At 42.7% G+C, this 27519-nt stretch overlaps 2 protein-coding genes across 2 annotated transcripts; both read right to left on the bottom strand.

The window, feature by feature from the left end:
• Window positions 1–1338: 1338 nt before the first annotated feature.
• On the bottom strand, window positions 1339–12908 carry zgpat (zinc finger, CCCH-type with G patch domain). Its single transcript, XM_071347110.1, has 7 exons — window positions 12751–12908; window positions 11590–12221; window positions 10144–10277; window positions 7060–7224; window positions 3652–3774; window positions 2635–3076; window positions 1339–2258 (listed from the first exon to the last, which is right to left on the bottom strand). The coding sequence occupies exons 2-7, from the start codon at window positions 12168–12170 to the stop codon at window positions 2120–2122; spliced, it is 1584 nt and encodes a 527-aa protein (XP_071203211.1). The 5' UTR covers window positions 12171–12221; window positions 12751–12908; the 3' UTR covers window positions 1339–2119.
• A 10368-nt stretch (window positions 12909–23276) lies between these two features.
• LOC139542060 (tumor necrosis factor receptor superfamily member 6B-like) lies at window positions 23277–25152 on the bottom strand. Its single transcript, XM_071347057.1, has 4 exons — window positions 25012–25152; window positions 24405–24804; window positions 24066–24248; window positions 23277–23750 (listed from the first exon to the last, which is right to left on the bottom strand). The coding sequence occupies exons 1-4, from the start codon at window positions 25018–25020 to the stop codon at window positions 23479–23481; spliced, it is 864 nt and encodes a 287-aa protein (XP_071203158.1). The 5' UTR covers window positions 25021–25152; the 3' UTR covers window positions 23277–23478.
• Window positions 25153–27519: the final 2367 nt, after the last annotated feature.

Raw genomic sequence — 27519 nt, 5'->3', positions numbered from 1 at the left:
TACCCCCCCGCCCCTCTTCTTACCAGAAAGATGTTTGTTTCTGTCGGCGCGATGCATGAAGAAACCAGCTGGCTGCACCGACTCCGTTAGCGTCTCTTGAGTTAGCCATGTTTCCGTGAAGCAGAGCACGTTGCAATCCCTGATGTCTCTCTGGAATGCTACCCGTGCTCGGATTTCATCAACCTTATTGTCAAGAGACTGGACATTGGCGAGTAGTATGCTAGGGAGTGGAGCGCGATGTGCCCGTCTCCGAAGCCTGGCCAGGAGACCGCCTCGTTTGCCCCTTTTACGGCGTCGCACAGGGTCGCCGGCTGGGATCAGATCCATTGTATTGGGTGGAAGGCAAAACACTGGATCCGTTTCGGGAAAGTCATATTCCTGGTAGGAACGATGATGAGTTGACGTTAATCGTATATTCAGTAGTTCCTCCCGACTGTATGTAATGAAACCTAAGATTACCTGGGGTACCGATGTAAGAAATAACACATAAAAAAACAAAATACTGCATATTTTCCAAGGAACGCGAAGCGAGGCGGCCATCTCGTTTCGGCGCCGGATGTGTATGCATTGCATTTAACTTCCGGCGCCGACAGAGATGGCCGCCTCGCTTCAGTTTGAATGAGATACCGTGACGAGGCCCATTGTCGAGCCATTCATCCTCTGCCATAACCTAATATTTCAGCATGATAATGCATGGTCCCAGGTCGTAATGATCTGTAAACAATTCCTGGAAGCTGAAAATATATGGCCTTCATACTCAAACATGTCACCCATTGACCATATTTGGGATGCTCTAGATTGTCGTGTACGATAGCGTGTTCCAGTTCCCGCCAATATGCAGCAACTTCACACAGCCATTGGAGTGGGAGAACATTCCACAGGCCACAATCAACAGCCTGATCAACTGTATGCAAAGGAGATGCGTCGCGCTGTCAAATGGTGGACACACCAGATACTGGCTGATTTTCTGATCCACACCCCTACTTTGTTTTTTTTAAGGTATCTGTATTCCCAGTCTTGTGAATTCAATAGAGTAGGGCCCAAAGAATTGATTTCAATTGCCTGGAAAGTAATACTCCAAATTCCTTATTTAATAAAGAGACAATGGCAGTAGCTAGAAGCTGAGTATGACAGAGGATGCGGGGGTGAAGGGATGGGCTTCACTTTAAAACACTCGAAAGGTCTGTGAACTCAAGATTTCAATCCCCAAGTCAGTCAAAAATCTGAGGTGGGCGAGAGATCAAAGCTGGCACCCGCATCTGTTCAAAATAATTCAAATTTCTTCTGACAAAACCTGTCAAAGGTTCCATAAGAATAACAAATATGAAAACACAAGCATTTCTTGGGATACATTTTTTTTTTTAATATCACGCTTAGGTTGTGCATGAGGTTTATATTTACAAAGAATGGAAAATGTACAGTGAGTTCTGAAAACATTGGCAAAATAATAAAAACATTTATTTAATGAAAGCTGTCCACTCCAAACTATATAACATAAGAAAATGGTTAATTACATTGGCGGAACTTTTTATTTAAACTTAAATTTAACTAGACGAGTCAGTTAAGAACAAATTCTTATTTACAATGACGGCCTAGGAACAGTGGGTTAACTGCCTTGTTCAGGGGCAGAACGAGAGATTTTTACCTTGCAGCTTGGGGATCCGATCCAGCAACCTTTCGATTACTGGCCCAACACTCTAACCACTAGGCTACCTGCCGCCCCAACATGAAAAACAACCTAAGAGAATTATGGACCTGAAACCAAAATCTGTCATATCCACCTATATGTAGCCGTCTCATCCATGATAAACAGTTAATCCAAGTGTGTCATGGCTCATCCTTTAAAAAACAAGAGGGTCATCAGCAACTGACCCACACTTAAAATCTCCACCACTGCAATCCATGTCGACATTTCATAAACAAAAACGGACCAATATTAACAGAAATAACTCATGCATGGAGCCAGTTGACTACTCCAAAAAAAGGCAAAGTCCAACAACCAGAGGCCTTAAAATAATCCAAAGTCTTTTGAGTCAAATGGATGAAATAAGCTCAAGGAGGCACCTCTCTCAGTTGACAAAAATTGTTTGTGGGTTCTAATCACTGGAGGACCGTGTGGTCAAAACTCTGTCATTTTCTTGTGAGTGTCAGCCTTCCTGTTCTCCCTCTGGGCTGAGAGCTCCTGGGCCTTCTGCTGGACCAGCAGGCTGCGGGCTGCAGACAGCTTCTCTTCCAGGTGAGTCACCATGGAAGAATCCCTGTGGGGACACAGAGGGGAACAGTGATTTAATAAGAACTACTTAGACATGGGGAGGAGTTGCTTTACAGACGTACACTATAGAAGTGCATCTACAGAAGCAAAGTTGCTACAGAGGAAGAAAACTAGAGAGTTCTGAGAGAGGGAGAGGCTGCATTGGGAGAATAGGGACCTACTATATTTGTGATTTGCTGCAAATCCTAAACCCATCTCTAGTCAGCAAAGATCAAACTATCATTGACATGTTGAGACAACATTGTTTAACAACTACAGTACTGCCATTCACATCTGATGGCCGGTGAAGTGCTCCTGTATGGCTGTTGGGCATCCATCTTATGATATGAGAGGTGAATTCCCAGGGTCCCTCCTTTCCTTACCTCCCAGTCCGTCGGCTCAAGGACTCTGTGAGTCTCTGGATCTCCCTCTCCGTCTGGGTCACTCTCTCTGCCGCCTGGAACAGCTTCACGTTCAGGTTTCTCTTGGTGCTCTTCCCCCCCTTGTAAGCCTCCACTCCGGCCCCTTGAGACGATGGAGTATGTGAGGGAGGGGGGCCACAAGTGCCTCCTGCCTCAGGGTTGGTGTCCCCGTTGCCCAGCTTGCGGTTCAGGAAGTCAAAGACGTTGTGGCACCCACCAGTGTTACGTGCACGAGCCTTTCTTGTTCTCTTATTGCGGCTCACCTGCTGCCCATCTTTGCCTTTGGCCACTTTGCTCTGCGTCTTCCTCGCAGTGAGCTCAGCACACTGGTCCAGAGATTTACCTTTGGGCATGACCACCGCCAGCACTGGCTCCACCCGACCCTCTGACGTTTTACCCAGACCTGTTGGGCACAGACGCATCTACTATGAGCTTGCTGGGAACGGCAAATTGTGGCTTGTATCTCGAAAAGCAATTAAACTGAAAGCCTAAAACAATGGCTATTTGTGTGATGCGTTAAAGTGGATTTTAGGGTGTCAACTTCAAATGACCACAGTAAAATTGCTTTAAACTTAGAGTACGAGTTGTAAGGGACATTGCTTTTACTAATCCACACATTTCACAAATCTAAGGGCAGACGTAAGAGGGGGAGGCCCAAAACAACATTGCAGAGAACAATCAAGACTGAGCTCCATCAACACCAGCAGAGCTGGAGCATAGTGAAGATGATCCGAGACTGACAGAAGTGGAGACTGTTGCTGCACCTATGTGCCAGAGTGTTTCACTAATCCTTGAATGTGAACTAACCTTTTAAATTGACAATTTCATTCACCAGAAAATATGTGCCACAAGGCAATATGCATTTGACTTTAGAGTAGGCCAACATTTTTCATTACATTGTGTTTTACAGTATTACTGCAAAGTATTACTTATCTGCATTGTCTCCATGTTTGTTGACTGATAATGACTTGTGTTTACCTTTCCCATATTCATATCCCATTTTGAGCATGAGCTTGGAGCCTATGCCTCTTGTGTGTGCCTCCCAGCCACCAAAGGCAGAAGAACTTCTCGACGACGCCCAATCCTCCTCTTGGGTTAAAACTGAAGGGTCAATGAGAAGACAAACTAAATAGTTTAGCTACATACAGGGCATCTGTACAAAGAAACATTCAGCCAAGTTACTGTGTAAGTAGGTTTCATGTTATCCACTAATGTTTGGGGTTAGAGCGAAAGGAAAAACATTGATTCAATTGGGAAGTAAATTACAAATCAATAACATCCTCTTTTCCTACATTAGGGTCGATTGCATTGCCAGCATGCCCCAAAATATTTTTGCCATCTCAGATTGTTTTCTCGAAACGTCATTGGAGTGAAGGATGTTTAACATGCTTTTGACATTTGTATCAAACCATTTTTTTTGAAAATCATGATGAAAGTGGCTATTTTAGGCCATTTCTTTGATCCGTGAACCGTACATGATACAAACACCACCTTGGAATACAATGAGGGGGGCGTGCACAGCTCTCAAAAGGGCCTAAAATTGACACTTTCATCATGACCCCCCCCCCCCCCCCCAAAAAAAAAATTACACAAATGTAAAAATCATTTTAAACATCCTTCCAACAAAGTTCTTATGTGAGAATTGCCAAAACAATCTGTTATAACCCAAATTATTTATGGCCATGCTGGGGTAGAATGACCCATAACAATGTCTTTAAGGTAGCTGCATACCATTACCTGGAAATCCTCAAGACAAAGCCTACAAACCTGACTCCGTTACACCAGACTCCGTTACACCAGCACTCACATACAATCATCATATACGCTGATGCTACTCTGTTTATCATATATCCTGATGCCTAGTCACCTTACCCCTATACACTTAACCTATTCAGTTAAAGTCGGAAGTTTACATACACTTAGGTTGGAGTCATTAAAACTTGTTTTTCAACCACTCCACAAATGTCTTGTTAACAAACTATAGTTTTGGCAAATCGGTTAGGACATCTACTTTGTGCATGACAAGTCATTTGTGGGCAGAACTGAAAAAGCGTGTGCGAGCAAGGAGGCCTACAAACCTGACTCAGTTACACCAGCTCTGTCAGGAGGAATGGGCCAAAATTAACCAAAATTATTGTGGGAAGCTTGTGGAAGGCTACCCGAAACGTTTGACCCAAGTTAAACAATTTAAAGGCAATGCTACCAAATACTAATTGAGTGTATGTAAACTTCTGACCCACTGGAAATGTGATAAAGCTAAAATAAAAATCACTCCACTATTATTCTGACATTTCACATTCTTAAAATAAAGTGGTGATCCTAACTGACCTAAGACAGGGAATTTTTACTAGGATTAAATGTCAAGAATTGCTTCCGACTTCAACTGTACGTACGGTCACCGCACTTATTGATAAAACAGGTGACTGATGTGGTATACTCCTCAATGCCATTGGATGAATCCCGGAACATATTCCAGTCTGTGCTAGCAAACCAGTACTGTAACTGAGCATCAGACCACTTCTGCATTGAGCGAGTTAATGGTACTTCCTGCTGGAGTTTTTGGTTGTAAGCAGGAGGATAGAATTATGATCAGATTTGCCAAACGGGTGGCGAGGGAAAGCTTTGTACGCGTCTCTGTGAGTGGAGTAAAGGGGGTATATATATATATTTTTTAGAACCCCCTTGTTTGCAAGTGACATGCTGGAAGAAATTAGGTAATTTCTAGAGAGGAAATTAGGTAGGATAAAGTTTTCAGGCATTAAAGTCCCCGGCCACTAGGAGCGCCGCTTCTGGGTGAGCATTCTCGTTTGCTTATGACCTTATAGGGCTCATTGAGTGAGGTCTTAGTGCCTGCATCAGTTTGTGGTGGCAAATAGACAGACACGAAAAATAGATGAAAATTCTCTTGGTGAATAGTGCGGTCTACAGCTTATCATGAGGTACTCTACCTCAGGCGAGCAAAACCGCGAGACTTCTTTAATATTAGAGCACACTAGCTGTTGTTGACAAATAGACACAGACCACCACCCCTCGTCTTACCAGAGGTTGCTGTTCCGTCTTTCCGATGCACGGAAAACCCAGCCAACTGTATATTATCCATTTCCTCATTTCAGCCACGACTCATTGAAACATAAGAGATTTGTTTTTAATGTCCCGTCAGTAGGACAGTCTCAAACGGAGCTCATCCAGTTTACTCTCCAGTGACTGAACATTCATCAGTAACACAGATGGTAAAGGCAGTTTATCCACTCACTGACAAATTCTCACCAAGCACCCAGATCAGCACCCCCCGTATCGGCACCTCTTCATGCAAATGACTGGGATTTGGGTCTGGTCCGGGAGTAGTGTTAAATCTTTTGCCTCCGATTCGTTAAAGTAAAAATATTTGACCAGTCCGAGGTGAGTAATCGCTCTTCTGATGTTCAGAACCTCTTTCCGGTCATAAGAGACCGTGGCAGAAACATTATGTATAAAAAAAACGAAACAATAAAAGTTACAAAGTGGTTAGAAGCCCATAAAACGGCAGCCACACCCTCCGGCTCCATTTGTAACCACGCCAGACATCCACATCTGGCTTCTTCGCTGGGGAAGTGTGTTCTTCACGGATGAATCCCGTTTTCAACTGTACCGGCCAGATGGCAGACTGCATGTATGGCGTCGTGTGGGGGAGCGGTTTGCTGATGTCAACGTTGTGAACAGAGTGCCCCATGGTGGCGGTTGGGTTATGGTATGGGCAGAGATAAGCTACGGACAATGAACGCAATTGCATTTTATCGATAGCAATTTGAATGATCAAAGATACCGTGACGAGATCCTGGGGCCCATTGTCGTGCCATTCATCTGCCGCCATCACCTCATGTTTCAGAATAATGCATGACCCGAGGTCGCAAGGATCTGTACACAATTCCTGGAGGCTGAAAATGCCCCAGTTCATCCATGGCCTGCATAATCACCAGACATATCACCCATTGAGCATGTTTGGGACGCTCTGGATTAACGTGTACGACAGTGCGTTCCAGTTCCATATCCAGCAACTTCACACAGACATTGAAGAGGAGTGGGACAACATTCCACAATCAACAGCCAGATCAACTCTATGCGAAGGAGATGTGTCGCGCTGCATGAGGCGAATGGTGGTCACACCAGATACTGATTGGTTTGCTGATCCACGCCCCTACATTTTTATTTATGTATCTGTGACCAACAAATGCATATCTGTATTCCCAGTCATGTGAAATCCATAGATTAGGGTCTAATTCATGTATTTAAACTGACTGATTTCCTTGTATGAACTTTTACTCAGTAAAAACTTTGAAATTGTTGCAAGTTGCGTATATATTTTTGTTCAGTGTATATGGTCTACACATTGTTGAAAGAGGTACCTACCTATGGGGAACGCTGCTTCGCCCTCTCCGTTGTCATCATCCTCCGAGTCAGAGCAGGAGGGCAGGTCATCTTCTCTCAACGGTGGGATGACCCCGTCAGCCTCCACCATGACGTTCTTCAGCAAGGCCGAGTCGAACTTCACCGTGTAGAAGTCATCGTCGATGTCTACTCAGACAGACGAGAGCATTTCAATCACCTTGGTTAGTGGAACACAGTAATCTGAGCTGATCAGACGTTAATCTTGTCTACTACCCAACATTGACATGACACCCAACATGATGTAACTAATTCGGAACTCAATAGGCTACATCTCTAGTAGTGGGTAAATTGGGTGAAATTGAATGGGTTTGAGAAAGGCAATGCTTGTTATGCTGTACGTCAGCCATACTCAAAAGGCGGGCCACAGTCCGGATCTGGACCCAGAACAGGGTCAAAATAGATCGCTGGGCATGACTTACAAAATAAGAAACAGTGCCTTCAGAAAGTACTCATATTCCTTGACTAATTCTAAGTTGTTGTATTACAACCTGAATTCAAAAAGGATCACCTATCTACACACACACACACACACACACACACACACAACCCCATAATGACAAAGTGAGTGTAAAAAAAAGAAAAAAGAAATGTTAGCAAATTCATTCAAAATGAAATAAAGAAATCTCATTTACCTAAGTATTCACACCCGAGTCAAAATGTTTTAGAAGCACCTTTGTCTGCCATTACAGCTTTTGGCATGTCTGTATCAGCTTTGAACAACTTGATTTGGGGATCTCCCATTCTTCTTTGCTGATTTTCTTAAGCTCTTAAATTGGACGGGGAGAGGCGGTAAACAGCATTCAAGTCTTTCCACACATTTTCAATGGGATTCAAGTCTGGGCTTTATCTGGGCCACTCAAGGACTTTCACATTCTTGTTCTGAAGCCATTACAGCATTGCTTTGGCTGTATGCTTGGGATCATTGTCCTGTTGGAATGTACATTTTCACCCCAGTCTAAGGTCGTTTGCACTCTGGATTAGGTTCTCATCAAGGATTTGCTTGTACTTGGATCCATTCATTGTTCCCTCTATCCTCACCAGTCTCGCAGTCCCTGCCACAAACTTATAGCATGATGCTACCGCGCCCATGCTTCACGGTAGGGATGGTGTTAGATGGGTGATGAGCTGTGCTTGGTTTTCTCCAGACATAGCGCTTTGCATTCAGGCCAAAGAATTACATTTTTGTCTCATCTATCCACAGAATCTTTTGCCTTGTGCTCTGTCTTTCACGTGCCTTTTTGCAAACTCCAGCCCTGCGTCTTTTTCTCAGGAGTTGCTTCCGTATGGCCACTTATCGAATCAAATGTATTTAGAAAGCCCTTTTTACCTGAGCAGGTCTCAAAGTGCTGTACAGAACCCAGCCTAAAACCCAAAAGAGCAAGCAACACAGCTGTAGAAGCACAGTGGCTAGGAAAAACTCCATAGAAAAGGCTGGAACCTAGGAAGAAACCTAGAGAGGAACCAGGCTCTGAGGGGTGGCCAGTCCTCTTTTGGCTGTGCTGGGGGAAGATAAGAGTACAGGACATTAAGGCCAGATCGTTCTTCAAGATGTTCAAACGTTTATTATTTTGACCCTGCTTGTCATTTATAATCACAGAGGCTGTAGAGGGTGCAACAGAGGTCAGCACCTCAGGAGGCCGACCAGGGTCTTGACCTGACTGCAGTTCAACGTCGTAACCAACTTCAGTGGACAAATGCTCACCTTCGATGGCCACTGGCACATTGGAGAAGTGTGCTCTTCATGGATGAATCCCGGTTTCAACTGTACGGGGCAGATAGCGTGTATGGCTTCGTGTGGGCGAGTGGTTTGCTGATGTCAACGTTGTGAACAGAGTTCCCCATGGTGGCGGTGGGGTTATGGTATGGGCAGGCATATGCTACGGACAATGAACCTAATTGCATTTTATCGATAGCAATTTCAATGCACAGAGATATAGTGATGAGATCCTGAGGCCCATTGTTGTGCCATTCATCCACCGCCATCACCATTATCATGTTAAAGCATGATAATGCATGGCCCCAGGTTGTAAGGATCTGTACACAATTCCTGAAAGAAGAAAATGGCCCAGTTCTTCCATGGTCACCCATTGAGCATGTTTGGGATTCTCTGGATCGACGTGTACGTCAGTGCGTTCCAGTTCCCGCCAATATCCAGCAACGTCACACAACCATGGAAGAGGAGTGGGACAACATTCCACAATCAACAGCCTGATCAACTCTATGAGAAGGAGATGTGTCACGCTGCACGAGGCAAATGGTGGTCACACTGTTTTCTGATCTCCGCCCCTACTTTTTTAAAGGTATCTTTGACCAACAGATGCATATCTGTATTCCCAGTCATGTGAAATCCATAGATTAGGGCCTAATTAATTTATGTAAATTGACTGATTTCCTTATATGAACTGTAACTCAGTAAAATTGTTGAAATTGTTGCATATTGCGTTAAAAAAAATGTGTTCAATGTAAATGTTGTAGTTATCATGGCCTGGAGCCTTGACCCCCCAGGGCGCCCCCATTGATTTTGTTTAGTCACTCTGTTATCATACCTTGTCGTGCTGCTGCTCCAGTTTCTGCTGTTCTGCCAGCTATGGAACCCTGACCTGTTCATCAAATGCTACCTTGTCCCAGACCTGTGGTTGTCCACTCCCCCGCTCTCTCTGCTATGAGAAGTTTTTCCTAGCCATCGTGTGACTACGTCTGCATTGCTTGCTCTTTGGGGTTTTAGGCTGGGTTCTGTATAAGGTACTTTGTGACATGTGGATGTAAAAAGGGCTTTATAATACATTTGATTGATTGATATGAACACACATAAGACATGGCAAAATGTGTAGAATTGCGGGAAATTATCTTTAAAAATTTGCAACACTCTCTCTCGGCCAACAAGAGGGGTGCGAACAGTTTGGGGTTGCAAGGTGGGTATTTGTTCCTACGCCGATAAATGACAATATCCATCCAGACATTTGTCACATAGAAAGTGTGTAACTGGACCTCCTCAAATAGTAGTTGAGTACCCCTGCTGTAGGTGATGTACAGTCAGTGACGCACCTGTTATTTTGCCCGAGTACCAGATGCCATCGTCTTGCCTGGCCAAGCAGGAGGAGCCCTCTTGAAGGTTAGTGAGGTCAGACTCCAGGAACTCTCTGAGCTCTGACACATACACCACCTCGCCATGGGAGAACCTACAGCACCAGGACAGGGGTCAGACGAGTGTCCTTACTGAGACGGCGTATCATAGCCAGGAATATAACATTGGTGAGAGTAGTCGAAAAGGGTTTCAATTGAACTGAAAATAAGGTACAAAAGATTGCATGAAAGCTCAACACTTCAAACATTTTATGGCAAGTAAAATCAAGTGTAAAACCAAGTGGGGGTTGAGGAAAAATAAGGGTGTAACGTTATAATTTGAATGACAAAAATGAAGATGTTAATACTTCATCAGTTACAAAGGAAATGTGTGTTCTGCTTTCCTTCCGACCCTGTAAAAAGACATCCGCGTAAGATCATAGATAGGTTTTCTGTTAAAACTATAAGAAAAATGTATACAATTTAATGTGAAGACCTAAACTGCCAGCAACAGTTTAGGTCTCACGGTGCATCCCTTTCAGATGGTTAAGCATTGCACCTGTATTGCCGTACCTCAATTCTACCGCTAAAAGTTAGCATTTCCTTCTCACTCTACTTCTTAATGTATTGCCATTCAGGACTTCGCTGCTGTCGCTTGCCTTTCTTGTTAATGATGACGACGTAGCGGTGGAGTGTAGACTCCAAAATAATTTCTGAGTGTCAAGATTCCTTAGATTGAGTATTTTTGGAACGGAGGAAACTGATTAGTTGCTGTACTTCCAAGAAGAAACACTCATATCTTTCATAGCGAGGGACGGTAGGAGGGGAGGGGCACAGTGTAGGCAGGTCGGCTACCAGGCAGACAGAACAGTGCACTACGCCCATCTATCTCAATTTCTGGGCTTGCAATGTCTTGCAACTTCAGTAAAACAGGGCTCGCCTGGGCCTTGTCAGTGAATAGAGTAGGATATTCTACACGCAGTAGAGCAAAAACTGAACACACTCGCATCATTAGTGAAGAGAAAGAGCACGGGTGTAATCATTAGTCCAAACAGTTGCAAAACGTAACGTTCCGGTTTGCAACTAAAACTAGAGTTTTAAGAAACATTTTGCAAAAGAATCGGCGTAATGAACAAGGCCCAGGCGAGCCAGCGCAAGGGAAAGAGAGGGGGCAGGCTGAAAAAAAATGTGATGCACATGTCGTGCACATCTCGCAAATTCACCGAAGTAGCATGAAGTTAGACTCTCCCCTCTGGTTTTATTTAAATTACATAACATTTCCCAGGCCTATCGTCTAGTTCGGCTATAACATGGAAAATAACATGTTTTGTGATAACTGCAATTCGATTTGAATTTGGTTTCAGATTTTTCTTAACGTTAAGGATCACAATTTAATTTAAATGTTCACCCCTTAATAAAACTCTATACCTGCAGTTGTCTGCGAAGCGACACTTGTCCTCCAGGAAGAAGGGGCAGGGCTTCATGGACTTCTGTGTGGGATGGACATACAGCACCCTCACCTGGGTCTCATTCCTGTCACAACTCTCTGTCCCCACAATCATTGCATTGTGGTACTCCAATGTCCCCCAAGAGGTGCGGTAGGGTGCTCGCACTTTGGTGCCACTTAGCGCATCTCCCTCTCCCTCCACCTCGCCATCATCCTCCTCCTCTCTCTCATCTTCCCTCTCTCTCATGTCTGAGCTACTTCCGGAAACCTCCCCCACTTCCGAGTAGAAGGCAGCAAACTCATTGTCCAAGCCACCGTTAGCTGGTGTGCCTGTGGCTAGCAACTGGAGCCCGTCGTCCTCTTCGAGAGTGGCTAGGAGCCGACTCTTCTTGACCGACACTAGGCTACCTTCTGTGAGTTCTATCAGCTGAGAGAGGTCTTCTTTCAGTTTTAGCAGGTCAGCCTGCTGCGACGGGTCCAGGCCGGCCAACAGGGCACTTTCCACCTGCTGCAGCTGGGCGCTGTAGGCCGTGATGGCTGCCTCCAGGGTTCCTTCGTCCATACTGGCCTGGGTGGGCAGCAACCACTGGTCAACATCTAGTTATTAAGGAGTCTGTGGCACAAGAAAAGCTCATGAATAGATGTGTGTCTGGGTCATGTGTCCATCATTAACATGTTGCATAACTAGGTCTGGATGTGCATCCATCAGCTAACTTACTTGCTAGGCTATGGCTAGAAAAGTTAGCTATCATGCTTAGCTATAAAAACACCATGACATGAGCTCAACTGTGATAATGACAACGATTAGCTGAAGAACACTGAACTCCGTTCTCTTATATCGAAAGCAGATATAGCTAGAAGAGTTGAACGTTCCTCAGTTAGCGTATCTGTCTACCTAGCTAACTAAATTAGCTAGTTAGCTAAATGAATCAAGAGGGGTACCTAGCTAAGGTTACCTAGCCATATAACATTCAAAGTAAATGGCAAATCGTCAATTAGGAAGATATCACAAATATTGCTGCTAGTTAGCAACACATTTAGCAAATGCAATGATAATCTAGCTAGCTAACAGTTTATGCTATCTAGCTGTTGAGTACCAGTAGCCAGCAGGCTAGCAATTCAATTAGAAACGTTATACTTACTTCGTGACATTCAACACCTTTTCTACAAAAAATGTCTATTGGGGTGAGAACTTTAAAGTCATGTTGCAAGAGAACACATAACAACAATAGGGGAAATACAAGCAGGCTACCGAAGGTGTTGGTCCGAATGAAACGTAACCCGGAAGTAATTAATTTCCCACTGCGTCTTCACGAAATAGAAGTATTTTGAAAGTATCATTATAGAATCATTAAACAGTGACGAATTGGCAGAAAATATCAATTTATATAGGTTGAGAATACGTTTTCTTCCATTTAGCAGATTTTTTTTCAAGATACATATATTAAACAATCTTGACCGTTTCAAAAAGTGCTGTAACATAATGGATAAGTGTAACTAATGTGTGTGTGTGATCAATCATGAGGACCCTATTTCCTGTAGCGCAGTAAATCAATAAATGGACAAAAGAAAGTAGTGTATCTCAGACTTAGTGATACTTTGGGTGCGTTAGTAAATTCACTCTGGCTATCTACACCGATTTCAGAGCGCTCTTGTCTGAGTGTGTCGTAAACGTCGCAAAAAAAGCGTAATTAAATTGTTGCCAGCAGCACAGTTACAGTCACCAACTCTCTGGATAACATGAAAAACCCAACCAGCTCTGCTCGGCGAGCAAAATTAGTGAGGTGTTCTATCATTTGTGTCTGGAAGTAGCTAGCAAGTTAGCTTGAGTGCTTGACTGCCACCGTGAGGTCAGAACGCTCGGATCAACCCTACTACTGGGCCAGAGTGCCCAGAGCGAAACGCTCTGAATTTACGAAGGACAATCTGACAACGCCCTGAATTTACAAACGCCTAGAGTAGACGCTTGCACTCCAGATTGAATTTCCAAACGCACCACAAGCTAGCCAACATTAGCCGGTTAGCTTCTTCTTCGATGAGGTTTACCGGCGGTTGGCTGCCACCTACTAGACTGGAGTACAACTCCCTTATACTTTGCTTGAAAAAAAAGAATGGGACACCACCACTTAACACAACCTGTAACTCTTCTAATATCAAGTCTCACACACCCAAATAGCTCGCTGCAGTAGCCACCACAACCTCAATTTTTGCGACTTACATTCCATCCCTGCAGTACAGTCGATAACCATTGCTATAAATGCAAAAAATCCAATCTTACTGAAACATATATCACTTGTTGGCATACCCCTCTGTGCTGGTACAGATCTACTACTCACACACCACTCCTCTCAGGATCCATCCCCCTTGACCCACCTTCCCCTACTTTCTTCACTGCCTCAGCATATGACAACTTCTGCACTACTCTAACCCTGGAAACCTCAACCTGCCTCTCTCGCACGGGACATTTCTGATCCCCAGCCCCATGGGCAACCCTACAATTAACACATACCACTACTTTCCCCAATACTACACATTCCTTTGTCTCATGCCCTTCTGCACACTTCTCAAACCTTCTTCCTACACACTGCTGCTACATGCCCATAAGCTTGACACCTGTAACAACGTAATGTATTCGGCACAAAAGCTTGTCATGGATAACTTATATATCCTAACATCACTTTGTTGGTCAAAGACTCAACATCAAAAGTCAAAAGAACCGACAATGACTCTTCTATTTCACCACTCATGCCACCCTGTCTGCGTCGCATCGAACAACGAGAATCACAAACACCGTGAATCTTTTTCTTCTGTTGGAGCACCTTCTCCCTCTGACCAGCAGAAACATAAACAATTATCACAAGACCACTTCTGGTTACCCTCACTGATTCCACAGCACCCAACTCTGTTTTCACCCACCCTGAAACCACAGATAGATCAGCCAAAAGGCAAGGGTCCACTTTTTCCAAAAACTTCACTCCTACTGTCACAGACTCATCTTTATCCTGACCCTCGATGCAAGTCTCGGGCTCCGAGAACTTTACCACACCTACCACATCCAATACTTCACCCTTATTCACTTCCATTTCTCCTCGTCTTCAGCTCACTCTGCTTACACTTTCTACCATTCTTCGTTAACAAACGTTAACAAACCCTTTTTTCTGCCATTTTTAACCGACTCAAGCTTACCCCCTTCCTCCCTCTCTCTCTTAGACCTCCTCTGTCTCTCTTTTTCACTCCATTCCTCCTCCATATTCCAATTATGTATCTCCTTATGATAAAAACACACTTCTCCTGACATATACCCTTCTCAAGGGATGCCATTTAACCGGCTGTCACAATCTCCGTAGAATCAAATCAAATTGTATTTGTCACATGCGCCGAATACAAAAGGTATAGACCTTACAGTGAAATGCTTACTTACAAGCCCTTAACCAACAATGCAGTTTTAAGAAAAATAAGTGTGAAGTAAAAAATAGATAAGTACAAAATAAAACATTTAAAATTAAAGTAACAAATAATTAATGAGCAGCAATAAAATATCAATAGCGAGGATGTATACAGAAGATGTATACAGGGGTACAGGTACAGAGTCAATGTGCGGGGGCACTGATTAGTTGAGGTAATTGAGGTAATATGTACATGTAGAGTTAAAGTGACTATGCATAGATAATAAACAGAGAGAAGCAGCAGCGTAAAATAGGCAGGGGGGGCAATGCAAATAGTCTGGGTAGCCATTCGATTAGCTGTTCAGGAGTCTTATGGCTTGGGGGTAGAACTTGTTAAAAAGTACAGGGGGTACCGGTACCGAATCAGTGCGCGGGGGTACAGGTTAGAGGTAATTTGTATATGTAGGTAGGGGTGAAGTGACTATGCATAGATAATAAACAGCAAGTAGCAGCATTGTACAAAACAAATGGAGGGGGGGGTCAATGTAATAGACCGGTGGCTATTTGATTAATTGTCAGCAGTCTTATGGCTTGGGAGTAAAAGCTGTTAAGGAGCCTTTTGGTCCTAGACTTGGCGCTCCAGTACCACTTGCCCTGTGCGGTAGCAGAGATAACAGTCTATGACCTGGGTGACTGGAGTCTCTGACAATTTTATGGGCTTTCCTCTGACACCGCCTATTATATAGGTCCTGGATTGCAGGAAGTTTGGCCCCAGTGATGTACTGGGCCGTATGCACTACCCTCTGTAGCGCCTTACGGTCAGATGCCGAGCAGTTGCCATACCACGCGGTGAAGCAACCGGTCACGATGCTCTCAATGGTGCAGCTGTAGAACTTTTGAGGATCTGGGGACCCATGCCAAATCTTTTCAGTCTCCTGAGGGGGAAAAGGTTTGTTGTGCCCTCTTCACGACTGTCTTGGTGTGTTTGGACAATGATAGATCATTGGTGATGTGGACACCAAGGAACTTGAAACTCTCGACCCGCTCCACTACAGCCCCGTTGATGTTAATGGGGGCCTGTTCGGCCCACCTTTTCCTGTAGTCCACAATCAGCTCCTTTGTCTTGCTCACATTGAGGGAGAGGTTGTTGTCCTGGCACCACACTGCCAGTTCTCTGACCTCCTCCATATAGGCTGTCTCATCGTTGTGTCGTCAGCCAACTTAATGATGGTGTTGGAGTCGTGTTTGGCCACGCAGTCGTGGTTGAACAGATTGTACAGTATGGGACTAAGTACACATCCCTGAGAGGCCCCAGTGTTGAGGATCAGCGTGGCAGGTGTAATTTTGCCTACCCTTACCACCTGGGGGCGGCCTGTCAGGAAGTCCAGGGTGCAGTTGCAGAGGGAGGTGTTTAGTCCCAGGGTCCTTAGCTTAGTGATGAGCTTCGTGGGCACTATGGTGTTGAACTCTGAGCTGTAGTCAATGAATAGCATTCTCACATAGGTGTTCCTTTTGTCCAGGTGGAAAAGGGCAGTGTGGAGTGCGATTAAGATTGCGTCATCTGTGGATCTGTTGGGGCGGTATGCAAATTGGAGTGGGTCTAGGATATCTGGGAGGATGATTTTGATGTGAGCCATGACCAGCCTTTCAAAGCACTTCATGGCTACCGACGTGAGTGCTACGGGGCGGTAATCATTTAGGCAAGTTACCTTCGCTTCCTTGGGCACAGGGACTATGGTGGTCTGCTTGAAACATGTACAGTAGGTATTACAGACTCAGTCAGGGAGAGGTTGAAAATGTCAGTGAAGACACTTGCCAGTTGGTCTGCGCATGCTTTGAGTACACGTCCTGGTAATCCATCTGGCCCCTCGGCTTTGTGAATGTCGACCTGTTAAAGGTCTTGCTCACATCGGCTACCGAGAGCGTTATCACACAGTCAACCAGAACAGCTGGTGCTTTCTTGCATGATTCACTGTTGCTTGCCTCGAAGCGAGCAAAAAAAGGCATTTAGCTCATCATGGTAGGCTTGCGTCACTGGGCAGCTCGTGTCTGGGTTTCTCTTTGTAGTCCGTAAAAGTTTTCAAGCCCTGCCACATCCGATGAGCGTCAGAGCCGGTGTAGTAGGATTCAATCTTAATCCTGTATTGAAGCTTTGCTTGTTTGATGGTTCGTCTGACGGCGTAGCGGGATTTCTTGTGAACGTCCGGATTAATGTCCCGCTCCTTGAAAGCGGCAGCTCTAGCCTTTAGCTCGATGCGGATGTTGCCTGTAATCCATGGTTTCTGGTTGGAATATGTACGTACTGTCACTGTGGGGACGATATTGTCGATGCACTTATTGATGAAGCCAATGACTGAGGTGGTATACTCCTCAATGCAATTTGATGAATCCCGGAACATATTCCAGTCTGTGCTAGCAAAACAGTCCTGTAGCGTAGCGTCCGTGTCATCTGACCACGTCCGTATTGAGCGAGTCACTAATACCTCCTGCTTTCGTTTTTGCTTGTGAGCAGGAATCAGGAGGATAGAATTATTGTCAGATTTGCCAAATGGAGGGCGGGGTAGAGCTTTGTATGCATCTCTGTGTGTGGAGTAAAGGTGGTCGAGAGTTTTTTTCCCTCTGGTTGCACATGTGACATGCTGGTAAAAATTTGGTATAACTGATTTAAGATTGCCTGCATTAAAGTCCCCTGCCACTAGGAGCGCCGCTTCTGGGTGAGCATTTTCTTGTTTGCATATGGCCTTATAGAGTTGCTTGAGTGTGGTCTTAGTGCCAGCATTGGCCTGTGGTGGTATATAGACGGCTACGAATAATACAGATGAGAACTCTCTTGGTAGATAGTATGGTCTACAGCTTATCATAAGGTACTCTACCTCAGGTGAGCAATACCATGAGACTTCTTTTAATATTATGCATTGCGCAACAACTGTTATTGACAAAAAGACACACCCTCACCCCTCGTCTTACCAGACGGTATTTCTCTGTTTTGCCGATGCATTGAAAATCCCTCCAGCTATATAGTATCCGTGTCGTCGTTCAGCCACGACTCGGTGAAACATAAGATATTACAGTTCTTAATGTACCGTTGGTAGGGTAATCGTAATCGTAGGTCATCAATTTTATTTTCCAATGATTGCATGTTAGGAAGTAGAATTTATGGCAGTGGGAGTTTACTCATTCGCCTACGGATTTTCAAAAGGCAGACCGATCTGCGTCCTCTTTTCCTCCGTCTTTTCTTCACGCAATGACAGGAATCTGGGCCTGTTCCCGGGAGAGCAGTATATCTTTCTTGTCGAACTCGTTACAGGAACAAGCTTCTTCCAGTTCGTGATGAGTAATCCCAGGTCTGATTTGGAGAACTTATTTTCGGTCATAAGAGACGGTAGCAGCAACATTATGTACAAAATAAGTTAAAAAACAAGTTACAAACAACGCAAAACAAAATTAAAAATAGCATAGTTGGTTACGGGCATGTGAAACGTCAGCCATGCTTTTCGGCGCCATCTTAACATCTTAAATTAAAGAGGTGATGAAGAATAGGCTAATTGCCAATGAGCATATCCCCAGATTCATTTATGAAAATAATGAAGATCTGTGCTCTTAGAATTTTTTAAAGACCAAATGGTATGGTCTGCTCTGTGTTTTCATTTATTCCATGTAAAAAATATTGCGATACTAGTTTCGTCCCGGGCCTAGTTTTCAATAGTAACTGGGGGTTTCCAGATTTTGTCAAAAATAATGTTCTTCCTACTTAGTAAAACAAATGTATATTTTACTACTGATGAACAAGGGGCAAACTAAAGAGAAGGCAACAAATATTAGATTTGAGAATAATTTATTGTTGGTTATTGACAAGTATGTATATTGTTATATACATGACCTTCAGTGAGTGGGTGAATCACTCTTGCATGTCTAGACACCCTCTTGAGAGAAAATGTTGCATATCAAGAGATTGTTCATGTCGTGAGGACTCTCGGGTGTATTTGAATAAAATCTGTGCTTCTGAAATAGTCCATTGAAAGAGCGTAGCTGTTTGTGTCACTGTGTGGGTTAAGACTTTTGTGTATTGTGAGGATAATGTGCATTATCAAGATTATCTTGTTTAATGATAGGCCTACCTGGTTTCATAACCACACATGCGTGCATGTGGCTGCTGTGGCTGCTGTCAGTGACGTAACAAAGTAAGTAAATTAATAGGTTTTGTGTGGGCAGACAAAGCATGGAGCCTGGTGATGTGTATGTAATTAGCAGGGTCGACTTCAAGTGATCCAAATTCCATTCCGTCTCATCCCTAGCCACAGTGTTGATCCTATCAATCCAACCCTGAATTACCTTTCAGTATCACTTTCAAAATAACTGTCATTACCTTCCAGTTTCTCCATAAACATTTTCTCCATTCCATTTCCATCCAAGCCCAAACTACAGTACACCTGTCAATACATAACTGAGTAAACTTACAGTATCACTTTCAAAATAACATCCAGTACCTTCAAGTTTCTCCATAAACGTAATAGACTAGAAAGTGAAAAAGAACGCACCGTAATATGCCAAGAAACATGCTGGATTTCTGGGAAAGAATACACACCATTAACCAGAATAGCAAGAATCTGCAACATCCTAGAGTAACACTTTCCATAATAAACCACTTATAAGGTACTTCTAAACCGTTTGCTAACCATTTATTAATCACTTCTCCCACATTTGTAAGCTAGTTATTCACAGATGTGTATATATTTCCTTAAACATCCTGTGTTCTGTGCTTGTTCTTTTGCCAGGTACAGCAGGAATGTCTACCAATTGCATGCTCATCTTTTTTGGTTGTTGAAATTACACTGGTCACTCAAAACCTTTATAAAGTATTCATAAAGTATAAATAGCACTCACTTTAGATTAGGGACTGCAAAAAGACTGGTTTATTCATGTGCTGAACACACAATTTATAAATGCCTTATGAATGGTTTATTACGGACGTTTAAATATTTTACTTCCTAGATGTGAATGAATAAACACATTTTTAGACAAAGAAGAAAATCACTGAGTAAATGCCTTATAGATGAGCATTGGCTTACAATAATACCTTATAGCCTAACTACATATTTCAAATTAGTGCATTTCAACTGTTCTTCTCTACACACTTTAGATACATGTTTAAATATTAGGCTACATGTAATTCAATTGAAGAAAACAGAGAGAGTGTGTAAGAACAGACGCTGGGAGACAAGAAACACGTACTGGGAGTGAAGATTTAATGGATAAACGGACATATAACAAAACAAGAACAGCGTCTGGACAGGGGAAACAAAACTACATTAATGCAGACACGGGGAATAAACTGAGGTTTTGTCATGCATGAAGCAAACAAATGCTTGTTGAGCTATCTAAGGTTACACACAATACACACTACCCACATGATGGAGGCAATACCGTATGACAGCGTTACATCAAATCAAATCAAACTTTATTTGTCACATGCGCCGAATACAACAAGGGTAAACCTTAACATGAAATGCTTACTTACAAGCTGTTAACCAACAGTGCAGTTCAAGAAGAGTTAAGAAAATATTTGTGACTATGCATAGATAATAAACAGCGAGTAGCAGCAGTGTACAAAACAAATGGAGGGGGGGGGGGTCAATGTAATAGTCCGGTGGCCATTTGATTAATTGTCAGCAGTCTTATGGCTTCGGGGTAAAAGCTGTTCAGGAGTCTTTTGATCTTAGACTTGGCGCTCCGGTACCACTTGCCCTGTGCGGTAGCAGAGATAACAGTCTATGACTTGGGTGACTGGAGTCTCTGACAATTTTATGGGCTTTCCTCTGATACCGCCTATTATATAGGTCCTGGATTGCAGGAAGCTTGGCCCCAGTGATGTACTGGGCCGTATACATAATACCTTATAATAGCCTAACTACATATGTCAAATTAGTGCATTTCAACTGTTCCCCCCCCCCCGCCCACTTTAGATAAGAGTTTAAATATTAGGCTACAAGTAATTCAATTGAAGAAAACAGCGAAAGATGAGGAGAGAGAAAGACTGCCAGTCTTCAGTGCATTGGCTATATGTAATGTAATCTGACATTAGAAGCGAATTAACATTGATAAAACAATGAAAATGCACAGACAGTCCCCTAATTCACCTTTATTGTTATACTTAAAGACTTAGTAAAATAATTGTACAAATGTCAAGTAGATGGATATTGCCTAACCTATGTAACAACTTGATAGGCTATATTGCAAGTAGCCTGGTGTCTAAATATTCCTCCGAATCCCCCTTACCTAATGAACCTACTATAGTAGGGATGAGTGCTGTGTCTTCCCTAATGAACCTACTATAGTAGGGATGAGTGCTGTGTCTTCCCTAATGAACCTACTATAGTAGGGATGAGTGCTGTGTTTTCCCTAATGAACCTACTATAGTAGGGATGAGTGCTGTGTCTTCCCTAAGGAACCTACTATAGTAGGGATGAGTGCTGTGTCTTCCCTAATTAACCTACTATAGTAGGGATGAGTGCTGTGTCTTCCCTAATTAACCTACAAATTAACTTTTAACAAGGCACACCTGTTATTTGAAATGCATTCTAGATGACTACCTCATAAAGCTGTTTGTGAGAATGCCAAGAGTGTGCAAAGCTGTCATCAAGGCAAAGGGTGGCTACTTTGAAGAATATCAAACATAAAATATATTTTGATTTGTTTAACACTTGTTTGGTTACTACATGATTCCACATGTGTTATTTCATCGTTTTGATGTCTTCACTATTATTCAACAATGTAGAAAATAGTTTAAAAAAATAAAGAAAAACCCTTGAATGAGTAGGTGTGTCCAAACTTTTGACTGGTACTGTACGTGTTCGTGAGAGTCGCTGCTTTCGATGGTGGGATCATATCCGTTTGGACGCTACAGACATTTTTGTGAGAAGACCGATTTTCAGGCTGTCCACCGCTGTAGCTCGGGCGTCACTAGTTAACACAGCCACAAAGTCATAATTATGGCTAAACCCTGCCCATTTCTACAATTTATTTTGTTATTATAAACCTAACCCTAACATTAACCCCAACCATACTGCTAACCTTATGCCTAACCGTAACCTTAAATTAAGACCCAAAAGTGAAATGTTTTTGCCAATTTTGTCTTTGTGGCTGTGTTATCAAATTTAAACAGACATATTTTGATGGGGATGTATTTATCAAGCTAATTAAATATATAGACTCTAGGGGTTAAAAAACACCATACTTGCCCAGAGGAACCAGGGTGACCACCTTTTGCAGGGTGAGTCAGTTTCAACATAGTTATATGTAAATACCAATAGTTCCTAGACAAGTCAGTGCATGCCACTGGGATAGGAAAGGACTAACTCTGGACTTTGACAGCCACATAAGTGGATTGAAATGTTTGAGAATTTGAGTTGTAGGCTGCAGTTGATTTGTCCTACTGCTGATTCTGAGCATTAGCAGTGTCTACCAGATGCCATTTAACAGCAGATTTCATGGATATGTGGTTTGAAATGTCTAAGAACTTTGTGTTGGAGGTGCCAGTGCATTTGACCTACTGCTTATAGGCTAGTGTTGATGTTTAGTAGCAGTGGCTAATGTAATGCATGGAGACCATTTTTTATTTAACTAGGCAAGTCAGTTAAGAACAAATTCTTATTTACATTGACAGCCTAGGACCAGTGGGTTAACTGACTTGTTCAGGGGCAGAACGACAGATTTTTACCTTGTCAGGTCAGGGATTCGATCTAGCAACCTTTCGGTTACTGGCCCAACACTCTAACCACTAGGCTACCTGCCGCACAACATGCTGATAAAACTACTGTTGTTTGTTAAATGTTTATTTCAATGCCAGGTGACCAGGTCATAGATGGAGAGTACATGGGGCCTCCTTTATAAAATGCTGTTTTTATATCAAATAAAGTTTAATTGTTCATCTAAAAATCACACAATTTCATGCAAAATCTATGTAAATTCCATTTTTTTTTTTACATCAAGTTCAAGATTCATAAATCACATTGTTGCTGTGGATTTCATTGTAGGCACAATTTATGGTCAAATCTCTGCTTACGATGGTTTTACAAATGAGGCCCTCCAGGTCTGTATGTTTTTATGAGGTGATGATGGGTCTTCGTCGGAGTAGGTAGCTTAGGACTGGAGGATTATTTTAGAAAGTACCAGTGACATGCAATGCCATTTGAAGTGCAGCATGACCTTTGATGGAACGCCAACACCGACACCTACAGAGTTCACCAACACCTACAGAGCTCAACGCACTTGACACACGTGTATGATGTTTTGAGTGTTTATTTATTTTAAAGGACAGTTTCACAATAGGTCGTTTTTAATCTTTAACACATTTCTGAAAAAGACAGACCTCACATCAACGGGAACTGAAAAAAATATACCTGTAAAAAAAAAAATATATATATATATATACAGTATACACACATATAGGCTTAAATAAAAAATACATTTTACAATATATTAGTCCTATAAAGTCGTATGAGGAAACCATGTGACGACTTTACGTCTTAAATGGAGCAGCCCGTCTGTATCCAGGATATCATGCATTCGAATAGCAAAATGTTTGTTGTTGCTAGGTTTGTTCTTAATAGTTGTGAGAAGGTCTAGGACAGTTGAATTTTTTGAGAAGTTTTTCCCCGCACTCCTCCTGAGCACAGTCATCAATCTTTTGTGCTTTCTTGGTGGTAAGATCTGCAGTCCCAGGAATTCCATCAACTCTCTATCACAGATAGCTTCATCTGAGTGGTTGAGAGAGAGTGATAGAGATAGTGTGAGTGAAGGAGTGAGAGAGAGAGAGAAAAGAGAGCAACCAAGACCATATAAATTGACTGTATTCCAATAAGTGAGTCCACCATTTGTGATAAACAAAAAGGCTTTTCAGAGTCAGTTTTAGTAAGTAAGAAGGTGACAACAACATACAACTATCAAACTAGTCATTCAATACATGCTTTTTAATGTGTATACAAAAGACTAAACAACTGCATGGACAAAATCTTCAAATGTTCCAACATTTATTGTGGATTATACTGTTCAAATTAACATCAATCTCTCACCTTCATGTGTTATCGAACCACTCTTACAGGCGGAGCAGTAAACATCATGCCTGTCGTCGCCAGGTATAGTGGTGCGATCTGGAGCACACACAGTGAACTTCTGACACGTTTTCCTGCTGGAGGAATCTGCAGAGAAGGAGCCCCCTCGGCAAGGTTCACATGTCACATCAGTGTATGCTGTTCCTGGAAAATAAGATTGTTGATCGTATAGCCTACATGGTGTATTTAATCCGCAAACCATAATAAAGGAAAACCCTGGTGGTGTGCAGAGCCAACTGGAAACATAGCAGTGGAAAATGCATCTTTATTATGAAAGCCTAACATTATATTATCACTTACCATTAGAGAGCACCCCTTCGCCGGGGAGACACCTGCTGTGCCTTGAACATGACCCATGTCTCATGTAAAACCCGTCCTTGCACTCGCACTTTCGGTTGTGAAATTGGGTGCACTCCACGCTTACAAACTGATCCCCCGTGCAAAAAATATTGCAGTATTGACACCGCTCGATGTAGTTCCAGATTTCTGTGTAGTGGGACTTTGGGCAAGGTCCGCATTCTGTCTTGCTGTCCTTCGTGCAACGCTTCCGCAAGTGTGTTCCGGGAGGACATTGGTCGCATGTAAAGGAAACTCCTGTCACGTCATCTCTCCAGATGTAGGTCGGTGTAAGTGCGCCTGGCTCTGGCTCGTTGCCGCCACAGAGCGTGAATACCAGGAGCGGCAGAAAACAATTGATCCGCTATTGGAAGAAAGAACAGTGTTATAATGTAGAATCAATCATAACTTTTATGTAGGCTAGGTTACGTCTCATAGTATGGCTGTCCAACACAATCAAATTAATATTTCATATGAGGCTATTCAGCTTAAAGAGTTATTGGCTACGGTATAATATACATTCCCATAGGCACTGAAGAGGCCGGTATATTTGAGTAGAGTAATAACTCACCAGATACATTTCCCTCTCTAGTCAGCTAGCAACTGGTTTGTTCACGGTCTTTCGAGTGTATACATAGGGATGATGACTCATTTCTCATGCTCAGTTCTCAAAAACATCCTGACGCCTGTTTGATAGTCTGGAACATATCACATGGTGTTGTCAGTGAGAGAAACGAAATCATGTGGCTTGATCAACTCAAGAGACCACATAGGTCATGTTTGCGTAACAATAACTTTCATCTTTCTTCCTCATGCACATGCACCCTATTCCCCACAAATATAAAACTGGTGTTGGCATGGCTTAGATGGAGTTTGAAGGGAAGTGAACAAGTGCATACTTTGGGAGAATGGAAAGATTGTTGGAACTTGTATTTTTATAGTTCAGTACTATGTAATATAAGCAACAAAAAAAAAGATTGGTGCGCCATAGCCAAATAAGAGTTACAGTTGGCCTATATGAAAATAAACGTTTTGCCACAAGGGCCTGTCATCATTCACTTTGAACTGGACTGTGTGTTTACAGGCAGTAGCAACAGCGCAACATTAGATCGTTAGAACGCATTCACCAAAAGCCAAAGAAGACACCTGAATGGATTTCTACAAATGTGTAAACACCACAGGAGTCATCTTATATCTGGGAACTTCACAGTCCTATTGATTAAACAACCATGAAAAGGTAGGCTCTCTCTCCCGCAGTTGCCTATGCACATCAACAAGATTAACAACTAGCGATTTACATTTCTTGCTAGTTAATCAAATAACACCTGCATCTCTAGCTGTAGCCACCGAAAAACGCTATGAGGGGGAAAAGTCACTCACCTACTCCTCCAATGACATGACATCCTCCTAGTAGGTAACGTAAACTCACCCCATTCCGTACAAATGTGCGTAACCGCGGCATTCAAACGAGGCTGCAATGAAAACGAATGGGACTGTAGTGACTGTGTTGGCATCAAAATCCGGGGTGTGAACTACGTTTTGATTCAGCGTTGATTGACATGGTAATGGGCTAACAGTATTGGAGAAAAGATGAAAAAACGAACCCCTCTGATGCTGTTCGTTACATCGTGACGTGTCACTACGTAACGTACAGCGCGCATTTGCAACTCATTTTGTGCCGTACAGCCTCTTTCCACCAGGGGTAGCCCTTCTCTCGCAGATTAAAATCATGCTTAACCATATACACTTGTAAGAAAATTTCATTATTTTTGTCTAAATTAATATAATTATTGCTAATATTAAACTAATGTTTCATGACTAGGGTGCAAATTGCATTTTTTACTGTGAGCCATCATGACACTAAAAAGCCGGAACAGCTGCAGTTCACTTGTGAGGCTAACGTTAGCGCAGCCCTAAACCCCTCTTCAAATTCAACACAAACCTTCAAACAGGTACGTGATGAGACATTACATAAACTCTTTACGTTTTATTTACATTTTAAAGTTGATTAGTTGGACAAATCGGGTGAAAAAAACTGTTTTCTTCACACAACATATTTCCCCCTTTCAAGATCACTTCGTAGCCTTCACTCCCCACCCGCCATTTTTAAAAAGACCCGACGGAGCTCATTGCCTTGTTGAATTATGCAGAGATGGGCATCATGAAGGTCTCGTCATTAATTTAGTTGGAAAGGGGAGAAATTGTGCTTTACATTGGTATTGATATTACAGTTGATCTGGAAGTATTACGTTTTTTGGGTGCAAAAATAAGGTCAATTGTACAGATCAAGGCGATGTACAAAAGTGAGTGAGTTTACATTAGCTAGCTAGCTAACGCTAGGCTCTGTGTTTTTAGCTTGCTAAATAAATAATTAATGTAGCATTGCTGTCAGGTGCACTCAAAATGTATTGTAGTTGAGTAGCCAGCCTAGGCTACTACTCAGTGGGTTGGCCTTGTGGTTAGAGCGTTGGGCCAGTAGCCGAAAGGTTTCAAGATCAAATCGCTGACCTGACAAGGTAAAAAAATCTGTCATTCTGCCCCTGAACACTGTTCATAGGCCATCATTGTAAAATAAGAATTTGTTCTTAATTTAACCTCTACCGACCCACCCTCCCGGATCCGGGATCCTCCTCATCAGAAACTCTGACTAGCATAGCCTAGCATAGCGCCACAAGTAAATAATAGCATATAAATATCATGAAATCACAAGTCCAATACAGCAAATGAAAGATAAACATCTTGTGAATCCAGCCAACATGTCCGATTTTTAAAATGTTTTACAGCGAAAACACAACATATATTTATGTTAGCTCACCACCATATCCAAAAAAACACAGACAGATTTTTTCACAGCAAAGATAGCTTTCACAAAACCCACAAATAGAGATAAAAATAATCACTAACCTTTGAACAACTTCATCAGATGACAGTCTTATAACATCATGTTATACAATACATTTATGTTTTGTTCGAAAATGTGCATATTTATAGCTACCAATCCTGGTTTTACATTGTGAACATGGCGCCAAAATGCTCCAAATTGTCCGGAGAACTTTTAGAGAGTCACGTAATCTAACAG

Source organism: Salvelinus alpinus, chromosome 17 (assembly GCF_045679555.1).
Source record: "Salvelinus alpinus chromosome 17, SLU_Salpinus.1, whole genome shotgun sequence".
NCBI lineage: Eukaryota > Metazoa > Chordata > Actinopteri > Salmoniformes > Salmonidae > Salvelinus > Salvelinus alpinus.
This window is presented reverse-complemented; position numbering and strand designations above follow the sequence as displayed.

What these genes read in the sequence shown, in the direction of transcription:
- zgpat (XM_071347110.1), bottom strand. Translation starts at nt 12,170, where the DNA reads ATGGACGAAGGAACCCTGGAGGCAGCCATCACGGCCTACAGCGCCCAG. An exon ending in GTACTCGGGCAAAATAACAG is followed by an intron (nt 7,225 to 10,143) that starts GTGCGTCACTGA and finishes CTGTCTGAGTAG; the next exon opens with ACATCGACGATGACTTCTAC. An exon ending in GGGATATGAATATGGGAAAG is followed by an intron (nt 3,077 to 3,651) that starts GTAAACACAAGT and finishes TGTGCCCAACAG; the next exon opens with GTCTGGGTAAAACGTCAGAG.
- LOC139542060 (XM_071347057.1), bottom strand. An exon ending in CGAAGGGGTGCTCTCTAATG is followed by an intron (nt 24,249 to 24,404) that starts GTAAGTGATAAT and finishes CTTATTTTCCAG; the next exon opens with GAACAGCATACACTGATGTG. An exon ending in TGGTTCGATAACACATGAAG is followed by an intron (nt 23,751 to 24,065) that starts GTGAGAGATTGA and finishes TCAACCACTCAG; the next exon opens with ATGAAGCTATCTGTGATAGA.